The sequence below is a fragment of the Ptychodera flava genome, chromosome 11, assembly GCF_041260155.1.
Source record: "Ptychodera flava strain L36383 chromosome 11, AS_Pfla_20210202, whole genome shotgun sequence".
In the NCBI taxonomy this organism is placed as follows: Eukaryota; Metazoa; Hemichordata; class Enteropneusta; family Ptychoderidae; genus Ptychodera; species Ptychodera flava.
This window is the reverse complement of record NC_091938.1, coordinates 1,959,084-1,985,099: the sequence shown is the minus strand read 5'-3', so window position 1 is coordinate 1,985,099 and position 26,016 is coordinate 1,959,084. Positions and strand designations below refer to the sequence as shown.

General features: G+C 35.4%; 1 protein-coding gene across 1 annotated transcript in view; it reads left to right on the top strand.

Moving 5' to 3' along the window:
- Window positions 1-21,768, top strand: part of LOC139143245 (CD63 antigen-like) — a 33,325-nt gene extending 11,557 nt beyond the window's left edge. Inside the window, exons 2-6 of the mRNA XM_070713401.1 lie at window positions 13,072-13,260; window positions 14,218-14,391; window positions 15,484-15,627; window positions 17,647-17,730; window positions 18,336-21,768. Of these exons, the coding sequence (XP_070569502.1) occupies window positions 13,072-13,260; window positions 14,218-14,391; window positions 15,484-15,627; window positions 17,647-17,730; window positions 18,336-18,401 (657 nt within the window). The 3' untranslated portion in view covers window positions 18,402-21,768. The remainder of the gene's footprint in view (window positions 1-13,071; window positions 13,261-14,217; window positions 14,392-15,483; window positions 15,628-17,646; window positions 17,731-18,335) is intronic.
- The last annotated feature ends 4,248 nt before the right edge of the window (window positions 21,769-26,016 follow it).

Below are 26,016 nucleotides of genomic sequence, written 5' to 3'. Positions count from 1 at the left end.
GCACACACACTGTCAGCAGGACACTGCAAGACTGGTGATTGGTGATTTTACCCCATAACAGTTAACCTACTGTATCCATTCCATGCCAACAATAATATCAAAAGTAACTCGGCACCTTACCGCTTATGAACATTTTGAACAATTTGTCTGCTCTTTTCAACCACTCTGTTTTTGGTTTTAAACAATTATGTATTGTGCCATTTTAATCATAAATGTCAATAGTTGCAACTTTCAACATTTCCTTTTACTTTTTTAGATGGCCTTTCATTGTTTGTATTCATACTGCACAGTATTGTGCATAACAAACATAAGATAATTAATTGTAGGCAGATGTTGAATTCTTCTCATGTACATGATGAATTAGAGGTGAAGAGATGCTTTTCATGAGAGAGAGAGAGAGAGAGAGAGAGAGAGAGAGAGAGAGAGAGAGAGGAGATAGGGCATTGCTATGCACGGATAAAACATTACGCATCAAAGGTTTTAGCTTAAAATCCAAAATGACAATAATCTCACCAGAAAGTACCTCTTTCCACCTTTTGACATTTAAGAAGTAGCCACTCATTCTGATCATGGACGTACCATGGTTTGATTAACGATTTGAGGTGACTGGTGTTGTGTTTATGCATTGAAGAATCCAAGTTCCCCCAAAATGACACGAGGAAGTACATTTATCGAAATACACCATGTTGCAAAATACAGTCTGGGTTTCAAAAAACTTACTGCTTTGTAAATTTATACAATTTAATACAATTGCATCAAGAGATAATTGAAGTCAGGGCAGAGAATTTAAATACATAGCAACAGTATGTGATATACCATAGCAACAAAAGGTCAAAGACCATTTAGCAACAGGAAGTTGAGCAGCCTAACAACAAGAAGTGAAATATTGCAGTGAACTGGTTCTAATATTTTTTTTGGTAAAAATCCTCATGTAGCTAAATTTAGTCTCACTGAACACATATTTTCTGACCAAGATAACTTCTAAGACCCTAAAAATATTTTGGATGAGATGTCTCAAATGTGACTGACAAACCCAACATATACAGACAAGTGATATGAACATTTATGACCAGACATCACAACAAAAAATCAAATGAGACTTTCTGAGGTGAGTTTGAACTGAAGGTTCATAGAAGAGTCGCCAGTGAGTGATACCAAAATTCATTTGTGCAGTTTGCTAAATTCAACTTGTCACTCAGATGGTAACGCTTGTGGAGATATGGGTTTCCTCAAAAATTAATAGGTTTCTTCAAAGATGGCTGTTTTACAAAGGGTTGTAAAAAGTCAGACAGTAAGAGTGGGAAAATGTTGACAAGTAGAATTCAAGAGAAGACGGCAATTTTACAGATTCCTCCGTGCGAAAATCCTGCAAAATTATAAACCATTGCTTTTTGAAAGTAAATATTGAATTTTGTGACCATTCTTTGTCATAATCTGCAGAAATGTATGAAAAACCTAGTGATGTAAATCATTTTTCAAAACATAAAACAAGACATAGATTTCTTGAAATATTGATGTAGATTTGTCAAGAATGCAGTTGAGTCTAGGCTGAGTAAAGTGAAAGAGATAGTTTGCTTGAATAATTATAATCATGTCAAGGTGACAACATATTGATATGCCACAGACTGTCACAGGTTGACTATTTTTGTCATTCTAACAATACCGCTGCCGATACAGATAATTACTAAATGCATGGATGATGATGAGCACATGTGCTAAATAAATTAAGAGCTTTTAAAAACTGAAGTTCTTAGGGACACTGATGACAAACAGGTGGTGTGTCATATGTTATGACTACATGTATGTATGTATAGTCACATACAAAAAATAGTCACCTGTGAATGAAATTTCAATTTGCCTGTAGTAATTTTATCTTGCTCCATATAGTCAAAAATAGACCCTGCTTAACCTAGTTTTTCATGAATTTTTTGTGCAGATTGTGTTGTGTGAATTACTACAGGCTACCAGTTACTGTAATTTATGTTTGCAAGGTAGTTTTCATCTAGTATTCAAAAGGTTGGCATCAACGTCCTATAATTTCATTCATATTGTCTATTACAGCAAATGAAATACTGTTCTAAAACAAACCACTGGAATATTACATTTTAGCAGAAATGAAACCATAACCTTTTCACTCTCAAAGTCTGCAAATATTTCATTTTCTGAATGGAATCCTCATCAATTACCAGCAAGCTTTCGTAAAAATGTTCTTGAAAATAACGGTATATGTTAAAACAGAACTGTTTTATTTCATTCAAGATTTGTATCTTAGCCTGGAATGTAAGACTTAGAGTAGAATCACAGATATGGTTTTACACAAAGAAACCAGTTTGTAACACATGAAATGATTGTTGCAGAGTAATTCTTTCCAGTCAAAATCAGGGTTATGTAATAAATACCTTGTATTCAGATGCTAATGTACAATGCAAAGTAGCCCTACCCAGCAATGTTGCTCAGTTACCAAGGCTTGAGATGAGCAAAAAGGGATGTAACCATTAAAATTGATACATTGTCAAATTTGTTAACATTTAAGTACAGAATAATTTGGCATAAATTCTAAGGTATATTTGTCACAAGCAGGTGTAAAATATCCAAATATTTGTAGAGTGATTAATATTGACCCAATGCAGGTTTTGGCGTGACATGTTGACTTTTTTACTTAAGATGTAACTCAGGGCAGAAAAAATTCACGTCTAAACTGTAGCAGAATCCAAGTTTAATTGTGCTATATAGTGAAAAAGTGACATGAATTATTTATTTCAAAAATTGTTTCCATAACTCATCAAATTTATGGCCTAGTCTGCTAATTATAATATTCATGAAAATAATATTCAGGTGGTATGTGACTGTGACATAAGTTAAAATTTATTGTGATACTACAAGTATTAGAGGAAAATGAAACAGTTTTGTTGAAAATATACGTGTTGCATTTGTGTGTTTAATAACCCTTTATTTATTGTGTGAAATTCACCCATACAAGTTTGTGTAACATCTGTTATCTGATCAGAATAAAGGAGAAACATTTTCCAATAATAGAATGACGTTTAGCACGTTTTATGCATTTTATGACTAATATGATTGGATGAAAGCTGAGGGCAACTAATCCTTGTAGCATTTCCTCTGCTAGTCATGAGAACTCTTTGAAAAGTGGGGATTTAGAAGTAAGCGTTTTATATAGCATCAACATTATATAATAGGTTTAGTGAAATGAATTGTGTTGATTCTTTTCCTCATCATATCATATTTGAAGATCAGTGACACTGTATGTCTTTCTTCTTGTTCAAAAATGTAGAAAATAAATTAGATTTCTTTTTACAGAATATTGTCATGAAGGACAATTTTTGTTTTCTGTTCCCAGGATATCAAAAAAGTTATCCTGTGAATTATAGAAATGTTTCCTAACCAGATTATTCTGATATAATGTTTAATACTTTATTTAAAAATTTAACTTATTTTCATCTACAAGATACCATAATGGAAATGTTTTCTTTGTTTCTCCAGCAGAATATTTAAAAAGTATTCCTATGAATCATGGAAATATTTTTTTGCCAGATGATTCCATTTTAATATTTACAATCAGTTTTATTTCCATCTGAGTATTCAAACCGCCTGCTAAATTACACTAATAAATTACTTTCCTGTAAATAGTATAAGTGCAGTAACAGCTGATAACAGCTTTTATGCGTTTGTTTAAAAGAAGAGCAACATTCAACTGATGTTGATCAATCAACAGGGAGTATTGAATAAGCTGCCATTTGGAGTCCCATGATAAATGCCCATGTTGTGATAGCAACATTATACTGTTCACATTGGTGCCCTATCACAGATGTAAGTTCTATGTCATGCACAGGTCAAGTGTGAATGTGATGATTACATTGTCTTTTAAAAATTTATATTCTTACCTTGACAGTATATATTGCTTTCCGTCTTGTCACATCTATCATTTGACATTATTGAATGTTTCACAGTTTTGTCTGACCTAATTATGGAAGTCACATTCTGCATTTTAAATCAAGCTACAATATATCGGAGATAAAAACAAAAAAAAATTAGTGAAACCTGAATCATTGGAAAAGAATTTCATTCAGAGAAGACGGGTTTTGTCAACATGCATGATGTAATATTTTTTTTTTTTGACAATATGTATTTAGGCAAACAAGACAGTCTAAGATGTAGAAAAAAGTCAAATTCTGACAGGTGGTGCTGTTTACATTTGTGAGACCTCCATATGGTCTTTACCCTGTGATGAATTGTGGGAAATATTCATATGATGTCATAGAGAAATATTTTATCTGATGATGAGGATTAGTTTTCTAATTAGTGTGACCAAATCTGACACCATAATTAGCTTGAGAGAGCTCACAGCTGTCATAAAGGGTAAAAAATTTGGAATTCTTTTGAAGAAGCAGCTTATAAGCTTTTCAGCTTTGCAGTCATATCCGTTGTTGACAAAGTGATAGATGTGATAATGATTACCTGGATAACTTGAAATAAATGCTGGAGTCATCAAATTTGCTCTTGGATGGCAGTGTTTGACTAAAATGTTGCAGGTATGCTAAATTCCTCATGATATTTTAATAGTTTTAATAAAAGATCCGGTTCAGAATAAATAACATTGCACTACATTCACAGGGTCATGGAATGTTGACTTATTTTGTCTGATATGATCATCTTGCGTGAGTCAACTGACTTACCTGGATGATGATTTGAATTCCTTATGATATTTATTGGTTTCAGCTGTCACATGATTATGTTAACAATTCTCACCTGTCAGGGAAATTTGATCTGTTTGGATGAATGGGGTGAGCATATCCAATGTACAAACTCCAGATATCAAAGATCTTTCACAAAGTGCAAAAGTTTGTTTGCAAAATAACAGGGAACTTCAGGTTCTGATATAAGTCGACAGAAAATTATGTGTGCTGTATACACGCTTGAAGAATTCTTGTGTTATATACATCAGCACAAACAGGCATATTGTACTGAGTCAGCAGACACATAATGAGTCAATCAGGACTTTTGTAAAGTGAAAACAAAAATAATTTACTTTCAGAAAACCTTTATGAATGTAAACCTCAATGCCCATCATCTCATACCATCAAATGTAAACAAGCAATTCATACACAAGGCTATCTGAAAGATGTAATTTGTAAAGACTGTCGTTAACGGCCATATTTTACAGCTGTGAAAAGATGTACATAATTATTACTCTATGTATTGTTGATTTAACCCTCCATGTCCATAAAGTTTTTTTGGAAACTGTCAAACTTGCATGTTACCATGCAACTTTGAGCTTCATGTACATCATGCATGCATGAGTTCATTTCCTAGAAATTTCAAATAGATGACATTATCTTCACCTGTGTAGAATGCTGTATGTTACTATGCAGCATTGAGCTATTCTGCACGGTTTGCTGATATATAAGCCCCAACCAAACTAAAAACAGTGGTCTGGTGTGGCCTATTTCAAGTGTTCCACTAACTTACTTATTTACCAATTCATGCTAAGACAGAATCAGCAATCATTTGCTGACAGACAATATCCTATGCAATGAAGGTGTTCTGAAATGTTCCTTTGGGGAAGTCTCTATTTTCACTCATATGCAGTGAAATCTTGTTTTTTCATCCAGCATGTAGTGGTACATGTTGTTTTTCAAAACAGAATGAACTTTGACACTGGTACTGTTTAAAAGTACCCACTTTCAACATTTAGTGCCTTCAATGATACCAAAGACTGTCTGTGTACAACAATCAGTAGCTATAAACTTTCTCCACTTCACAGCTTTAGTTCAATGGAGACATTCTATCAGTAAGTCTGGAAATCATAATTAACCTGTTTGCCCCAATTTCCGTCATAGAGGGCAGCTTTGCAGTAAAAAAAACCACTATGTTTGTTTCTGTGTTTGGTTATCAAAGGGTAAAGGCTTCATCAATGTCCATAAAATATTTAGTAATTTATAGATTCAAAAATAATAGAATTTTTTAGTGTTCTGGGTTCAAAGTTGAAGTCAGTAAAGCATGTCTCCTTACAAGCCACGTCTCTTAAAGATCTGTAAGAGGTGTTCCAGTTCAACATAATGCTGTTGCCAGGCTTTAAGTGAATAAAGGTGATATATGAAACAAAAACCCTGGCACCGTACACTGAATACAAATTAGATGCCTAAGGTTCACACTGTGGTGATGGCGTTGCTGTATCCATTAACATGCCAAGCCAGTCAATGAAGCTGACATACGTTAACTGTGTATGGAGAGATAATTGACTTTGCTTGTATTACCCATCTTATCATACCTAGGAAGACTTGATCATCAGATAATGGGTATCATTGTCAATTTTGTGGTTAATGTTCTTTACGTAGAACTACACAACCACTTCCACGGATAAATAGCAGGAAGACGCATCCAAACGGCCATTTTACATTAAAACTGTAATTCATGTTTGTGTTTGTGTAGATTGTGTTACAATACTACCTATACTGGTCCCCAGTGCAAGGTAGAGAATATAGGGAAAAACAAATAGCTTCAATTTCAATAATGTCCTATTAATATAAAGATATGATTGTCAAAAAAATTCAGTAATTTGGCAAAATTTAGCAATGTGTGCTCTTTAATTTTTGGCATTAAATATTATGCAACATTTTGTATCATTTTGCACCCCACATAGACCAGCAGAATTAATATATCACAAAGCAACAGAATTTGTAAAATTGAGTGTTTGTCTGCCATGTAGTACTAGTACCCCCTGCTGAGTCAATATAGTTTGCCGTGAAGTCCCCGTGAAAAAAATAGTCTCTCTCCATTTGTGTCCATTATTCTGCAAAAGATGAGACTTAAAAGATAAATTCTCCAGGTATTCTCAATGGAGCTGTGTTTTGATAATGGCCATTTAGATAAATATTTTTTACATGGAACATGGGAACATCAAAATTGGTAATTTTTATGGGAAAAAAAACAAACTTTTCTTGCAGTATTTTCCATCACAGGCAATTTAATCCTGATGCAAAACCAAGCCATTGGCTTTTACAATGCAACAAATATGCAGCACTTATATTCCAACAACTGAACCATGTTGTTGTGTAAAGCAACATCCTTGAAAGGCATACAATTACAAAAATGTGAATGTTGTAAGAGAAAACTGTAAAATAAAGACAAATTGAAATTGTATATACCAGTAAATGTTTTTCTGTGTGTTGTCTAACCGTGTACCAGCCTGGGGAACCAGCCTACCTTTGCAATTTTCAGTGGATGCAAAAAACGACTGTACTTACTTTGGCCTAGTAGTAATGTTGCAAATAAAATTCAAAGGAACTGTTGATCAAGAAATTATGGAGTAATTTAATCACCATAACAACATATGTGTTTCCAAGTGCTACTCAATATATATGCACATATTTTGGACACACAGTTTAAGAATATGTTTTCACGTATTGTACATGATAAAATGGAGTTGGCAAATGCACATTGTAAGATGCCTTCAGATGCATGTACATCATAAAAATGTGTTTTCCAACATGTGCATACAAATATTAATTTGTATGAAATTGAATTCATTCATTGAAAACCTGACATAGAAAGACACATCCTGATATTTGCATTTTATGAATTTTAGGTGTAATGAGTACTTTTGTTATCTGCAAGTCAAAACATGCTTGGCAGGGCTGATAAGCTGTGCTATAGTGAAAGGTTTATTGAACTCAGTACAAAGGTACAGTGTTAAAATGCTAATACCAGTGCAGTCTGGCTTTATATACATTGTCTTCTGAAATCAAATCTGGTTTCAGAAACATTGCCTTCAATGTACACGTGTTCTTACGCTGATACCACGGAAACATTGAGTGTATTTACCAACAGATGGGACCAGTCCATACTGATATAGATATTCAATAATGACTTCATGGCTTCACACCATACATGTGTATTATAAATGATCAAATCCAGAATACTGAAGCTATTCACTGTCCTAGGTTTAAAGGTATACTGTCACCTGTTCCGATTTTGCCACATTTACCATGGAAAGAGAAAATCTAACCAATCACAGATTTTAAGCGGGTGGCCACTTTTTAAAAACAGCGCCCTCACATGGGCATTTTTAATACCAAGGAATGCCCCTTTGACCATATATGGGCATATTTAGATTACAGGTGACTGTATACCTTTATTTCTGTTACTTTGCATTTCTCTTTTTTTTTGCCATGAAGTAAAACCTGTCCAATACAGACTGATAGAACCTTCCAAGTGTCTGCATAGCAGTGGTGTGGCTTGAAAGTAAAAGCTTAATCACCATTCATTGTATTTGCATTGTATTTAAATGCATGCAGTTCAATAGATCTACCTGCATTGATCAAGTGTTCTATTGAAATCAAGACTAGTGTTTGCAAAAAAATCCCTGACTTCGATTCATAACCCTGGCTGTCTTTTGGCTAAACTTAATTTTGTGGAAATTAAAAAGTCCTCTTTAAAAAACATCCCAAATTCAAACAGTATATTGGTTTTTGTCAGAAGTTTTGACAGTTCAAAAAGGACCATCCATGTTCTTGATACTGATCAATGGATCTTTGAATGTTGGCACATTCTCAACAAAATTCACTGCCACAGTGGAAGATGCTAATTCATTTGGGGGGAGAGAGGTTTATTTTTACAAATTATGTTCAGTGTTTGGACTGGAAATTATGAAGTGCATGAATTATCAGGTATAACAGAAATTATCATTGAATGCACCAATACGAACTAAAATGACACCGTGTTTTCATCCACTGTACAGAGTCACCTCATAGTTCAATCACATCAAATTGTAGCAGTTTCACTTCTGATTGGGTTTTTCACCTATGTACTAAAAAAAATTGGGGTTCATTTTCGAAACGAGTCGTCTGTTATCGGTTTTGCTAGATGACTGTGCACTTTGATATCGCATCAAGTAGTCAAGGTGGGAAGACTGACAGGGGGATTAGTGTATGTCTTGACTATAAGAGGATTACTTCAGTTTCCTTTCTGGTGAATATTTCTTAAGTTACCAAATTGATAAGATAAAGAGACAGTCAGTTACCTAAGATGAAGTTCACATGAAAAGATGTACATGACACCAATAATTTCACCTTATGTTGTGGATATCATGAAATAACGGTGAAAACATCGGTTGTGCATTCTAATTTGCTTCAGTAGTTGGAAAACTAACCACTCATTCAACCAGCATTCTTGTGTTGTTGAGTAGGTCATGTATAAGATAAAATTGAGAACATTGAGGTGTGAATGACATTGTGTTATGCAATTGTTTAGTTGAATGAGACGGCTCATCTCATCACACCAATGTCATATTAAATGTTTTAATTCTCTCTGTTTCTAGGGGTTTCCAAAACTTACACAGAGCACTTCATTCATCCGCTGTATCGACATGGATCAGAATCAAAGCAGAGTCAACAAGACTGACAATAGCAAATTCTATTTCAAGTCAGACAAAAATGTGAACGATGAAAATTTTTGTGAAAGTACATGGTTGCCAGCAAAGAGAGCCACACCCATAGTTGAAATCTTTGGTAATACATTTTGTGAATATCTTCAAAGATCTGAAACGATCCTATAAATTTTATTGAAACATATACCATAAGCATGGGTACAATTTGGTACAGTTGAATTTTTAATTTTCAAAAATAGCGTACTGTAGATTTATCTTTTGTGATCTAAAAATAACCTTGTCGGTCATACAGGACAAACTTAGAGAAAATGCACTTTGTAGCAACAGTTTATTGTAAAATCAATGTGAAGAACATAATTTACTATGGGTAGTGCATGTAAATGTTAAGAGCATTTTTACCTAGTCGTGTATAAAATATTTATGTTGATTCATCTGTGATCCAGTGTTCTTACAAAGTTGTAGTAAGGACATCATGCAAGATTGAAGTTCTGCTACAAACCATGTACATCTATAATGAAGGAGAAAAAGGGGCCACCTGACTGTCTGACAGCCTCATTCATAAATCAGCCGAAATGACCTGAACTCTGCCGTGTCTAGTTATTTTGATGGCCAGTAATGCACAACAGAGTTTCCACAGTCCACTACCTCCGCCAACAATGAATCTCTTGTCTCCCAGCTTCGCTGATTGACATAGTCTGTGTGTTCTTAACACGCTAGTTTCATCTGAAATTGAAGCCCCTCTCCCCACCCCCTCTCTCTTACCCACTCCCAAATGTCCAATAAAGATTCCATTGTCTGAGCCAATGAATAGAAAGAACTGTCTTTGTCCTGGCGGGCATGGGTGCATTTGTTTTACAGCCATGTATGTTTTATCGGTCAGTTTGGGCCGACCACAATGACCAGCGTTGTTCCAGGTATATTCAAGGTACCATTGTGTAGATTGAGTCAAGGCCTCAATGTCCACGTCTGTGAAAGGTGGTAACATAGAGACAGCTTGTAGAATTCTTCAGAATGACCTCCTTAAAGGGATTTACTATACAATATTGTCAAGTGAAATTTGGGTCATTGTTCAATGATGGCTGTAATTTTTCAATATATCATCAGTTTGTCTGGCACTGGAAAGAAATATTTCAAATAGCATGAAGTTAGGATATTTGCAAGATACGATTCAAATTGAATAAATAGGTATTTATAAATAATAGTCATTACAAAGTTAGTAATATTGGTATTGTAGTGTATAAGCAGTATATATCTGTTGGGTTGTTTTGTTTTGCGTAATGTCAACTGAGGTGTGTTCATCTCAGATTTTAGACAACCACATATCATTTCTCTGCAAGTGTCAAATATTTGAATCATGCACATGTATTCCACTGTTCTCAGGATGTGAAAACAAAATGATTTAATACTAAGGCCCACTTACAGTAGATATGTATGCCTGTGCAAGCGTGTCATATTGGAATTGGTTTTTGGAATGGATGTGGATATGGATTGCACGTCCGGAAAATCCATCAACCAAGTCACTTTGTGTTGCAGTAAAAGGTGGAACATTTGATGGTGATGCAAGTAATCCTGTTTGTCACACAGTGAGCAACAATGTACTCATTGTGGACAAATGAATTAAATAGTAAAATTTAGAATCAGTCATACTGGCCTAAAACTCTTCTATGTATAAACCATTTAACTGACCAAACAACTAATGCGGGCAATCTATTATTACAATGCTATCATTCAGAATGTGCTGTGATAGGTAGCAACATTTCTGTATTTCTGGAATACAAATTGGAAGGAAACATGTTATGTTAGTTTGCCTTTGTAGATAGTACACACTTGAATTTAGGACAACACTGTCACTGACTGGCTAGCTTTCTTTCACCATTTCTCGTTTTTTTTTGTAGTTTTGAAATTTTAATTTCACTAATGGTCCATGTATGATGTAGCATGTGAAATAGTGATCATTTAAACTGTAACATAAATGGATAGATTAATATTTCTCTCTCAGTTCGCAAGGAACATGATTTAGTACCAATGTTAGTAGAGTATATTTACCTGTCTCGTATTACTGTGGAATATCTTTGAAAGAAATTTGTCATTTCAGATTCAGTGAACCGTCGTTTACTCAATGAAGAAAATCCAGCTGCACCCATGTAATGAAAATTTCAATTTCAAACAATAATTCATTGTGTCATGCAAGGAATGTAAGGAACATCTAGATGCAAAGTGTAATATCAAAGCTACTTAAAATGACTTTGTGGAAATGATAACATGCAAATATTGCTGTTGAAAATTTGGTTGAATCAGAACATTGACAGTTGTTTCATATTGTTCACACTTTTATCGTTGAAATTTCTTTATTTTTGAAAGACTGAACTTTTTCATTGTCATTGTGCTGGAATGTTACTTGGAATTTTACTTTGCATGCAAAAAGTAGTCCCAGCCAACTCCCTTTTTTTGACTCATGAATATTCATAAGGGGTTCGCCCTGCACACACATACTATGAAGTACACACCCAACCTGTCCTGTCTGTTCAGCCTTTTACATAACTTCAGCAGTTAACTGTAACATGTTTTGTGAATTCTAACACCCTTTACCAAAATGATCATAGTTTATGTTAAACAGGCAGAGTTAACAGACAACTTGTTTCCAAGGAATGACTTGGAGTGATTAGTAATGAAACATTGACAAAGAAAACTGGAGGATTTTATAGCAGAGAAACTGTTAGACAAAGAGTAACACATACCATTGAATGAATTTACATATTATGATAGTATTTACAGTAGAATAAATAATCAAAATACAAGTGACGATGAAAGGAGGCAGCTTTTTATTTGTGAAGCATGGCGAATCATGTTGTATAATGATCCAACCGACTATAACATTAACCTTACATTCAGATAAAATAGTTTGTTTACAATTTACCCATCGTGGAACTTCAGTTATTGTCAGCAAAATTTGGGTATGTAACATGACATTGATGAAATGAAGCATGTTATATATTAATGCAACTGTTTTATACCGATAACCATGTTGTTTGCAACTGTCAATGCTGAGGAATCAGCAGCTTTGAATATGACAATATCAATCCATATGGTTGTACTAAGTCAATAACACACTGCAGCCATCAGTGTTTGTGAAAAGTAACAATACCAATATGCAATTATGGCGAATCTATGAAATAATGACCATATATTGTATGTTTCAAATTATATTTGTAATGTGTCATATTTCTATTTTGGGTTATTTCAGAGCAGTTTCACTAAAACTAGTTACCTTGTTTCCATGGAAACAAATGTTCAACATTTAGTAATTATGATTGCGTAAAACACTCCCATTGTTACTGATGATGAATGACAAATGTTAGTTTCACTGTGTTGCAGCAAATGTATTCCCTTGGTAGCTGGGCAGATTAGTTATGGTAGGACTTCTCCTAAGTGGTAAAGAGCGCCCTCAAACAGTCAAAACTTGTTCACCTTTGCAAGCACATAAAGGAAATTCACAGTCTCTACTGTATTGTCACAGATTTGTATGTTTTATTTACAAATTACATAAAATTGTGTTACTTTTGTCAGCTATATCAACTAAGATACTTTGATACATTACTAATTAATGGCAATGCTAATTAATTTACAGAGAGATCTAATGATGTATATTTTGTGTTGATTTACAGCTATGTGGTGGTCTTCTTATCATCATTGGTGCACTTGCCCAGTCCAAGTACTCTGAATATACCAGCATTACAGGTGGCTTGTTTTCAGGACTTCCTATTTACATTATCATCGTCGGCTGTGTCATTTTTGTGGTGTCATTCCTGGGATGCTGTGGTGCCGTCAAGGAAAATTACTGCATGGTTACAACTGTGAGTAATTTGATGTCCTTGAAAGAAATCGGACACTGCATACCAAATGTTCAGTATCAATTATCAGGAATCAAGTGCAGTCCCGGAAAGCACTTAATTTTGAGAAATCTTTTTTATATGATCTAAATTACACTTTGCTTTTCAAATCAAATTTGAGAAAAGTAGGTGTAAAGCAGTAAGATTTTGAAATAAGCACTGTAATCGAGTGTTGATGTATTTACAATGACCATAACATTGGTTTTTGTAACTTTTCTATCAAAAAGCTAGTTTTTTTAGCTTTTTCCATGTGTTGCTTGGTCTGAAGCATCTTGAATTGTGTTTTTTATATCCTTACATTTTCATACCCCCTAAAAAGTCAAGTTATTCAAAATCAGGGTCAACGTGAAGGCACCCAGATACACGATATACCGTTGCATACACTATGACCAGTCCAAGTCCATAAAAATCTGCATGCTTTTTTGTGTTCAAAACTAGTCAGTTAAAATTATTTCTAAAAAAGTTTTGGTGCTCTTCACATGGCCTAATCTGTTCCATGGCACACGTTAAACTTTACTTTATCCAATTTTACCCACGGGTGATGTAAGTTTTAAGAAAAGGACTAAAGCTTAGATGGTGCAAGCAGATTTTGTTAACAAAACAGTCACTCTTGTGCATTGAATATGACTAAAGTGTTTGCTCTTCCATGTGCTAAAAGCTAGAGCACTTGATCAATAAAATTGAAACATGTGTCATTACATGGTTATATGTTACAATTTAATGAACCATTGACATCACAGTGGCAGTAATTGTCATGCTGAATGAACCACAAAGTTAATTCAAGTACTCGCCCTATGTAACAAATTTCACTCTTATAAGCGAAATAGTAATTTTGAAATAGGCTGAAGAGGGCGCTGTTCATAGCCAAGCAACTTACTCTTGGAAAAGATGATTTCACCAGTTTTGTTGTAATGTCTTTAGTTTGCAGTACTTTTGGTAATTATCCTGTTACTGGAGATTGCTGCAGTTATCGCTGGATATGTCCTCCAGGATGAAATCTATGATGCAGTCAACAAAGGATTGTTAGATGCCCAGAAAGACTATGTGGATGACAATGAAGTTGTTCAGGAAACCTATGACAGCCTGCAGTCAGAGGTAAGTTACATCCTTGTATTCATTTAATACTTGTATCTTGTCTCTTACAATAGAGTGCGCTTTGGAAACAGATATGTGGACTCTCAAATTTTCACAATACTTTTCTGATCTACTGCTTTTCTTGGCACATTTTGAAGCCCATGGAGTGAGTAGTTTATACCATCCTATTTTTGTGAAAAATTGAAAATTTATGCTCCATACAGTTAACACAGGGATGGCAGCCATTTTGAATTTCAAATATTGGTAAATTTATGGCAATTTTCTTCCATTTGTGTCCACAGTACAAAAATATGCTCCTTTTTTCTTGATTTTGAAAGAGAAAGAGAATGGTGGAAAGCTACTTTTTAGGAAGGTTTGAACAAAAGTTTTAAGTCTTTTACTTTCAAAGTGCATAATAACATAATTTTTTTTACCCTCAACCTCCAAAGAAAGAGATAATATATAGTTTTAATGTTACATATCAATGGTTGCTGTAAAAGTGGATGCTTGAATTGTTTCTGATCAATTTGTTACAATATGCAATTGTCTTTAATCAGAAGAGAAGAAAACAATTTGTTTCTTTCTTAAAAACTAATTTACAACATCGTCAAGAGTATCTAACTCACTATCAAATGATGGAGAGTTCAAGAATCCAGAATGGTATTCTGGCTTTGAATAAGGCAATTTACTTATTGCTCAAGTGGGTACCTGATCTTCTTGGTCAGTGAGTTGAAGGGACCTGATTGTTGTTACTGGGTTGTTTATACCTGACTGTGGTCAGTGTGTTGAGGGTAACTGATCTTGGTTAGTGGGTTGTTGATAACCTATTCTTGGTTGGAGGTACCTGATCTTAGTTAGTGTGTTGTGGGGACCTGATCTTGGTTAATGGTTAATCGGTTGTTGGTACCTGATCTGGATTTGTGGGTTCTGGGTAACTGATCTTGGATAGTGGGTTGTGGGTACCTGGTCTGGATTCGTGGGTTCTGGGTAACTGATCTTGGATAGTGGATAAAGGGTTATGGGAACCTCATATTGTAAATAGGCTTCTTTCCTGTTGCATGATGGAGTCAATACAAGAAATGATTAAAATATCTATGCTATTGTACACCCAAGGTTGAATGCTGTGGTGCAAACAACTACACAGATTGGCTGAAATTTCCAAATCAAAGCATACCAGACTCCTGCTGTGTCAACGAAACAGCTGGATGTGGAGCCAAAGCAGGAACCAACCCATCGGCAGATGTCATCTATCCCAAAGTGAGTAATAAACTATTGTAAAGTGTTTTCTTAAAGTTTAATCCCAATTCTGCAAAGTCAGTGAAAGTTTCATTGGTAGCAATTAGATGGTCCTTATCCTACCAAATGGTGTAATTAAGGTATTGCCCTCATAAAGTAGCCAGCCAAGTCCAGGTGCACTTTTGTTGCACAGTTGTACTTTGGTTTTGAAAGTTGGAGACAGCAAGGCTGCCAAACTACCGTTTAGTCAAAAGTATTGTTAGGTTGTCAAAGAAGAGGTTCATTGAAAGTAAGACTGCTTTGCAGAAGAGAATGGTAATGATATCATGTACAATCTGTAATGGAAATCTCTACTTTCTTTGTCTTATTGTATAGTTTGCCATCATTTACTTGCAGTTTACAGTTATGCTCAACGGAAAGTAGACGATGAGATTAAATGATACCTTACTCAATTACCAATTTACATCAGACACTTTATTTCTAAAACTACACTAGTACCTCACAATATTGCTTGCGAGCGGCAAGTTCTCAAAGACAAGAATAACAAATACCAGACCTAAATGATTCCTTAACATAACAGTCGTTTGCCTGCTTCTCTGCCGACATGAGTGCCTTATCTCTTTCCACTGGTTTATTGCCGTAATCTTATACCACGATACTAATTACACAGCGACAAAAAGACAACTGTAGTTCTTGCTGAAATGAACGTCATCGCCGGGGTAGACCGGCCGACATTGTTGAGACACTGCTCAGTAAGTGTCAAGTAGATTGGATTTTTCAATCTTTAAAATCATGACTTCTGCTTTTGCCAATTTTCATTTTCTTTGACACTAAAATGCCTTAAAACAGATTACCCCTAATTCTTTGTATGAAAATGCCTCGACCTAACCCCCCTAATTCTTTGTAAAACAGGTCCACACTTACGATTGATAACAATGGGTATTTTGCCAAACCATGGTGGTGAAAATGTTACAATCAACTGCCACTCTGTAATTTGTGCTAGAGTGAAGATAAGTGTGGACAAAAACATTTGGATAAAACTGACTTAATTTGGCAATGTTATCACGCATGGGGGTCTCTAGCTATGTACCATATCGCCAACTTTACAATTACCTAAGCTACTGATGATTAATGTGAAATACTGTCTATGTGTCCACTGTTCTGTGTATCTCTTCTAGCAGTCAAACAGTGGTGCAACTATTCTCATGCATACTCTTCCAAGTACATTTGATTGGGATGTTTAGCGTTTTGTGTTTATTATATCCAATCAAATGAGACTTTGTCTATCTGTTATTCAATGGCTCAAAATTGATGAGGGTCAATTACAGATTTGTATAATCCTCTACAAGATTTACTCGCCAAACCAGAGAAACCATATAATTATGTCTGTCTCAAGATATCTTTGCAAGAGCTTTTCAGACAAAACGTTTGATTCATGAATGATGAAGATGTTTCATTATTTGCCTTTTATATATCTCTTTGAGAGGCACATATGTTACTTCATGCTTCAGCCAACTTACAGTTGTCTTTTTGTCGCTGTGTAATTAGTATCGTGGTATAAGATTACGGCAATAAACCAGTGGAAAGAGATAAGGCACTCATGTCGGCAGAGAAGCAGGCAAGCGATTGTTATGTTAAGGAATCATTTAGGTCTGGTATTTGTTATTCTTGTCTTTGAGAACTTGCCGCTCGCAAGCAATATTGTGAGGTACTAGTGTAGTTTTAGAAATAAAGTGTCTGATGTAAATTAGTAATTGAGTAAGGTATCATTTAATCTCATCGTCTACTTTCCGCTGAGCATAACTGTAATAAAACTTAAAGCTAGAAGGCAAAATGAGCTAGACTGCGCAGACCGCATACTTGTTTGTCAGGTTGCCGTGTTATGTGGAAATACAAAAGCGAGAAAATCTAGGTTCTTCTGATAGTGATTTCTAAGAACTTTGTTTATGTAATGAATAAAGGCATATTCACTCATGCCATTTTCTGGGAAAACATTAATTGTTGACATTCTGTGCATGTTATTGTACTCTTATTTTACAGGGTTGCACTGCAAAATTAGAAGCTGTTCTCATTGACAATTTTGAAATCATTGCTGGAGTTGCCATAGGCATTGCTGTGGTTGAGGTAAGTGTTTGTTATTGCTGTTATCATTCTTAAATTGTTAACTCTCTGCGTGCCAAAGTCAATTTTTGTCACCTTTACAAAATATACCCCAGTGAAGTTTTTTTTTCAGATTTTTGCCAAAATTTTGATAAATAATTGTAGCCAATGAAATGCGATGTCCATTTGATTGAAAAAGATAAAAAAATTGCAGAAAAATTTTTAAAAATTGGTATGAAGTTTTGGTGGGAAAAATTACAGCACTCAAAGGGTTAAACTGGATTTGTTCACAGAGCTTGTTTTTCAGAAGTTTCAGTTTTTCACAGCCAGTGAAATAGTGAATATATGTATCTCAGTAATTTTGGCACTACAGTTTTCAAATTCAACCTTTGCTTGAGCAAGGATATCGCCAGAAATCTGTGTATTATGAGGAAAAATATGAGACATCTACATGGGAATGATGTTGTTTCTCAGTGCAGTTCCAGTTTTGAACAGACTTCTTTATTGAACTAGAACTTCATTTTTTGATGTGGATCTTTTGTAGCCATTCTATGGTATGCCAACGAAATTAGGCTTGTCTTTTATCTGTCACTGACTTCCATTGTGTATCTGTATGATTCTCCTTGCAGTTACTGGGCATCATCTGTGCATGCTGTTTGATGAGATCCATCAAGAGTGAATATGAAGTGGTATAACACCCACCAGCCTGTCAATCATCTTACTAGGGTCAAGGGAGGTCATCGCCATGACCACACAGTTTCATTCTGTTAGGCTATACACAAATTGTAGTATCACCGTATCTGTCATCAGTCACTCAGTTGTTTTCTTTGATTTGAAAACGTTTTAGGAAATTCACAGTCTTGACAATCAGGTCTGATTTTAGCTGACGAGTATGTTAGTTTCCGCCAAACAAAGATGTGCAAATAAGCTAGGATTTCAGAACGAGGTAAACTTTTTATTATTATGCAGGGTTGATTTCTCCAATAGGTAACAAAAGAAGCCGTACTTGATATGTTTGTTGCGAACAGTATTTATGACGGATGAAACATTACCATTGAACTTGAAGAGAGGCTGAAGAATTATTACAAATATTTCTTGGTTATTGACAGATATTCCTTTTGTGCTTGTTACAAATATTTCTTGGTTATTGACAGATATTCCTTTTGTGCTTGTTACAAATATTTCAGTGTTCACCATCAAACAAAAGGACTGAGATGTGTACAATTCACTCTGTGGATTTCCTAAAAATGACAAAATTGGCTGTTAAATAGAAGTAAAATAGAAAATGCTTCTCAACATGGCATTTTATTCAACAATTTTTTCCGAACAACATTTTCTTTGTCATGTGTCAAAATTTTTACTGTACTTTGTCAGTTATCATGAATTTTCAGTCAATAATAGAAACTGTGTGTAGCTGCTTGTATCTGAAATTTTTGAATTGATTTCGTACTCATTAATTTTTTGCAACAGGAATAAGGATATAAGTGAATTTTATTTTATGCACGTCGTCTGCAACCGTAGGGGAATATTGGGTCAAAGGTTAATTTAGGTCACCATGAGTAGAAAGAAATTGCCAAATGTACAGCAGTGGATTCTCACCCTATTGAACACATTGTGGTGATTTTAAAAATATGAAATTACCATAATTGTCAGCCTTTTTTGTTTTCTTTCGTGTCGAGATACATTCCTGGGAAAATTCTGATATTGGAATATTTATCCAAAGCAAGGGAGTTTTAAAAAATCTTGCAGATTATCCAAGTGAATGCATCTTCAGAATTTCTTGTTAAATAAATAATGTAAGTAGCATTTGGGGAAATAACAAGCTGAAATGATTTCAATGAATTATATGTATACAATAGAAAGTATTCTCTCCAGCTGTGTAGATATTGTATATTTCATATCACTTTTTTCTGTTAGGGTAAAAATACCGCTAAAATTCTTGTTCTTGTGGGATTCCAACTGTGTATGAACTTATCTAGCCTGACTGCTCGGAGGCGTCTCACCATCTTTTATTGAAAGCAGTCCTAAGGGATAGCACATTGAAAATGCCTGACATTCATTGTGATAGGGTCATTCAAAACAATGTGTCAGCTTTGTAGCCAATCATGGACATCAGCTCATAGATCTTGACTGATTGGCTGAGATGGCATATTTGACTCACTTTGCAGTATTGTGGCCAATCACATGCAGTGTGTCAAGTGAGATAGTGTGCCCATATTGTGATGAGGTCATCCACTTCATTATCCCTTGGAATATGCCAAACACAAACATACCTTGGTGATGTGCAGCGTCTCAGAAGCAAGTTGACTATTGGTTGGCTGAATGTCATTGACATAACAAATCATATCAAAACAGCCAATCAGCTTCACAATAGCTGTAGTCTCAGACTCTTTAAGTTGCACTGAATAATTACAATCTGCCAATCAGTTCTAACCTTCCGAGCCGCTGCACATTGGCCCAACACACACATTCACAAACACAACAAACAACTAACATAGTTGGATGATATTATTTAATGCATTACAGAGTTAAGGGGTAAAAGCTAATAGTCAACAACTTCAATTCAAAATATTAGTCTTAGCTTTGGTATGTGTTCCATAGATTTGAGTTATGAACTGTATTGTCATCAGTTAATTTAATATCAAAACACCAGATATATGCAAGAGGTGAATGCTCTTTGGTTGTCTGTATTTTTGTAAAACAAAATCAGTCAGTGTATGTTAGTTTTCACAGGTTTTTTGTCTGTATTTTCTGAGGTTGAACACATTTCAAAACGTGCACTGAGGAAGGTATTTGCCTCATAAATTCTTCTCACTCATGTCAGCTCAAAATGGTCAACTCAAATTGCAAAGCTAGGAATTGAGAAATTTTAACTCATTAATTTCACTATCATTTCTGAAAAACTTGAAAAAAAGACAACGTGTGAAAAATTTAAAATTACGGAGGAAATAGCTTTTACACATGTGTAGATATTAATTCAGAAATTCATTGTGTTTCTAGATTTGAATACAATTAATTAAGGAGATAATGTGTAATACATACCAGCGTAATAATCAAGTATATTTCACTCTACAAATTAAAATGAATAAATTAATAATAGGAAAATAGCCATACTTTCCTTAGATTGAAAATGTACACGCTGTATATTACTTTTTTCTTCCGTAACAATAAAAATAGGAACAAAAAATTTGGTAGAATTTTAACTGACTTCCTTCAAGAGCTATTTCTCTATTTTTGTCTAATTATAATATTTCTTAAAGTTTTCTTGGGTTTTAGTTCATTGTGATTAAATCAGGAATGTTACTTCCAGCTATCAGTCATGGGATGTTCTGATTGGTGGATGAATGATGTCCAGTAAATCTGATTGGTTTTCAGATGATATCATGTAAATCAGATTGATGGATAAAATTATGTCGTACATTCTGATTGGTTGATTAAATATGTCCTGCAAATCTGATTGGTGGATGAAACAGTGACCGTTAGGTCTGATTGATGGATGAGTTATGTCCCATAATTATGCAGAGTGCCAAAAATAAGCAGACGATGGACAAGAGAGTGTCGGCAGACAAATATGAATCCAAAACAATCAGATCACACAAAATAAATAATGCAAAATATTTGATAATTTTCATTCAGATGATTTGTAGAGTAGGGAAGTGGAAAAATCACTAAATTTACATTCTGTGCAGGTATCATGGATAAATTACTACATATCTCACATACTGTAGGCTAGAAACAGTATTAATATTCTTCTTTGTGTTGTATACACTATCACTGACCAGAAACTATGAAGATGGTTTAGCACACCTTTTGACATTTTGATGACAAGCTGGAGCGGATGAATTCAAACTTGTACATTCCTGATTAGTATGTACTGAATGGTTGTACAACGTCAGCGTATCATGACTGTGTACAACCACTCTGTAACACATCAGTATGGGTGTTGTTGTAGTACTTGTTAACTTTAACTTCCAACCACATCTGCAGTTATGGTAAATGAGGATTGGTCCAAGTCTTGTGGAACTATAGTCTATTTCGAATAAAAAAAATCTCTCTAAAACAGCACTGTGTTTCTCTGTTTATGATTTTTACACATCAGTGTCCCAGACATCATTACCCCTGGTAACTTCAGTGTGTATACCATTTCTTGATAGGCCTGTCCAATTACACATACAGTTCATTTGGCACATGTAGCCCCTGTTTCCAACAAGGTGACCAATATTGTCAAAACAAAGAACACTCACGCTTCAAATGTTGATGAGTATCATTTTCAAGGGGGCAAAAGTCAAATAGGGTGCTAATAACTGTTTTTTTAATGACATCAAAGTTATAGAATATTGGCATCGGCTAAGAAATATCAGTCATCGGTCTCATATAATGTGATATTAGAACCATCACGCTTAATTGCTTTAAGGGATGCAGTCGTCGGAACTGCGCCCAAAGGTCGTATGGGACCCATGCGACTGATGTATACCCTGTATCCAAGGTACAATGGTGATTGGTGAAAAGTTGAAACATGTTTGTCTTAATCAACATCGTAAAATTTAAATGTTGCAGCTATGTTGACATGATGCATCTATATATAGTGCATGAAAGACATCGTTTGTAGACAAGAAAGTCACAAATGCGTAGTTTCGAAGACCGCTTCCCTTTATGTTATTATCACAGGCAGTCAAAATCATGAAAACTTTTAGGCTTGTGTGGTGCACCTTCTGATGCAACCAACGGGCCGTTATTTTCGTCAGCCATCCAAAAGTTGGGTAGTCTGCTCGAACACTCAGCTGGCGTAATCGGTGTTGTCCACTCTAATCATTCTAATCTGACTAAATTCAGTTTTGTTAGAAGGCAGAGCACCAAATATGCGACTAATTAATCGAGCCGAGAACCAAACCAAAGAGTGCCCGAGTCGGTGCCATCGTTAAACTTATTCATTGGCATAATTTCTCAAGGCTTTCTTGAAGGATGGCAATACTTTCACCATGTGTAAATTGAACATTCAGAATTTTCCGTACCGTCAATTTATATAAATTACTCAACTCGTAGCTGAGTAACGTTCTGTTTTGAGGGGGGGGGGGGGGGTGCATTTTGGTCAGGCTACGGCCCTGCAGGTGATACACATCTGCTGGGAAATATCTTACTTTGTTAACGTAAACCATGGGATTCTCAAGGATTAAGTTAACCTCAAACGTGATTGAAGTCATTTGTTGGACCTTGTGTTGTGTTCGTTCACGCTCCTTTCCTTTGATACTTTAGTTGGGGTGAATTAAATTGGCAAATTTCTATTACGGGCTTGGACAAACTTAACAAGGTAAGGGGGCCTTATGCGATTCAAAAACTGGGTAACCCCCCCCCCCCAACTTTTGCATAAAAAATAGTGACATTCCCCCAAATTCATGCAGGAAAAATCATGACCCTCCCCTGTCTCCAGTTTAATGACAGCTCATATATAAATGTGATAATTAGCTTCTAACAATTAATATTATTATTTACGAACTAAAACTGTACGGTACTGTGAAACCGCAATAAGCTTTAATCAGAATATGAAATTACAATATCAACTTTTCTGCACAACAGAAAAATGTGAGTGTTCATGTTGTGCGGGTAGATCAGAAAGGGGTGTCTTTCCTAATGTAGAAACTTTTTGAAAATGTAGTCCATAAGTTTTAGACGTGCTGGCCATGAATTTGACAGTTCAACATTAAGTTTTCTGCAACACAAAAAAAACCCAGAGGAGTATTTTGTGGCAAAAAGTGATGCAGTGCAACTTCAGTGGTCACGTTGGGAGGGGTGGGGTTAAAAGGGGGTTATGCCCCTCCTGTTGAAGAAACTTTTTGAAAAATTAGCTACTGAAATGGTGTCACTTGGTGATTTTTGGGTGACATGTACTGTCCTACACTGAGAGATTAGTCGCTCCAGGGCGCTCTGAGAGGAAGGAAGAGTAGAGAGCGCCCTCGAGCGACGGATCTTTCTGTCTAGTACTGTCCAAGTGACCAACAATTGTGACAAAACGATTAGCCTTATAGTGGTAATACTTTTGGTGGTAATGCTTTGCAATCGTAACAGACAAAGTAAATTGCTTTGTTTATGATATATATGGCAAATGTCTGTGAAAGAGATACATTCATCTTGGATAACAGAGGGAGATAAACTCGAATAGTCTATTTATCCTGTTTTGTATCATGTCCCCTATGAACGGCAACAAATCACAGTGTATTTTAGATGTCTGTATAAAATGGCTGAATTAAATGCCAACACTTTGTTTTGATTCATGTTGTAAATGAGAGAGATACTCTTGAACAATGTTGTCATCGGGACACTTACGGTAATAGTCACGTTGCAGGTATGAGGAGATGGAATATAACGGTTCACATATGAGGATTATGCCAAAACACAGCTTATTTTTGCAATTATAGTGACTGATCAGCTTGATTATATCTTGACAACACAAAGATTGGGGAGATATTTTATTTTGTGCACAGGTAAAGGGCATACTTGACATTGGGGTCATATTTCATCCTAGAATCGTTGCACGAAAAGTAGCGGCCTATCCCGAAACGCTTGCATAAACTCATATAGGTATCAGAAGACATCCAAGCACAAACTCTAAACTCCTCCCAAGTGTACGAAAATAGTGACCCTACCCAAAATTCCACCAGCCCTCACCCCTCCATTAACTATATCCAGGCCCTTAGGTAGAACTAGCTGTGTCGCTTTCACTCCGTACTACGCCGACTTTACCGAGAAGAAAACGCTCACACTTCATTTTTTTCCCATCAAACTAATAAACTTCCAAGTCAAATCAAAAGAGATAAATGCAAAGCTGTTTCAAACTATTTATTTTTTAAATTTCGACAACTTGAGCAGTTTCTATAGAAACCCATACTGGCAGTCGTAGTACGTTTCTCTTTCGCAAGAGTATAAAGAAGCAAAATTAAAGTAAAAGGAACTTAAGACAGAGAAGGAAAGCAAAGGACCGTGAAGGACGGACAGAAAACCTAATTAAGTGGCGAAACAATAGTATTTTTGTGCCGTAATTAGGCGAAGGACAATATTTCCATGCTACTACTACTCGGTTGTGAAAATACTGTCTTTTACCATATTCTGCACTCATATATTGTCCTTTCACCATACCCAGCGAATTTACTGTCCTTCACAGCCTTCACCATATTCTGCACTGATGGCATTGTTCTTTGCCCACTTTAATATACAGTAGAAATACTGTCATTCTGACCATATTTGTACTTAAAATCATTGACCCGTTTTTCTCGAGGGTCTATATGTTAAAATAGAGTCCTTCGTCCTATTCTGTTGTGAACATGGTTCTTCACCCTACACAGTAAAACTACCGCCCTATACCGTATTCTGCACTATTAATATTGTCCTCTGCTCTATTTTGCAGTGAAAATATGTCCTTCACCCTATCATGTAGTGACAATGCCTTCAATCCATTTTGTACGGATAACATCCATAACCCTATTCTTGACTCGTAACGCTATAGGGCTGTCTGTCACTCAATTCGACTGAAAATACCCTTCTCATCCTTTTCAGAAACACTGTCCTTCGTAGTCCTTCACTGTCTTTCGTTTTTGTCTCACCCAGTAAATTTTATGACTTTGTAAAGGAGTTTTTTTAGTCTCATATTTTGCAAGTCTGCACAGCTTGGTTTGATTGGCGTAGCATAGTCTGTACCCGAAGAATCACCCTTGGCAAGCGAAGTTGTTACTCTACATTTATTTATACATTTTTACCTGATTCGTGACACTTCTTCGACGAAAGGGGAATTTTGCATAAAGTTTATGAATCCATTAAAATGTTGCCTCTATTTTATTTAGGATACAACCCGACTTCCCTCGTAATTCTTGGCTAACCTATAGCGGCCCATGACAGACAGTAACGTTATTCAAAGAAAATATCGAGTGCCAGTCACAAAATAAGAAAAACAACCCGATAAGGAGTGGTTTTCCTCATGAATAATTTATTTTGCCATAATACCTACAGCAGACTAAATCAATATACTTTAACAGACATAACAAGACAGTATTTAGCCGATATTACGGGCATTCACGGTCATGCGTTAAACTTGAAAACGCTGTGAACAGAAACACAGAGAGACCATTGTGATGTGGTTAAATTTAATAAAGTTGAAGTTTAGAAGAAAAGCGAACTCTGCATAAGTATCTTCTGTCGTGACGTAAAATAACGAGAAACTCTTCCATTCGCCTTAATTTTTGCTACCTAGGCTTTCAAAGGAAGAGTCGAAGACAGCGTCGGTTAATCACTGTCCCTGGCTAGAAGTCTCGCTTTTACTGT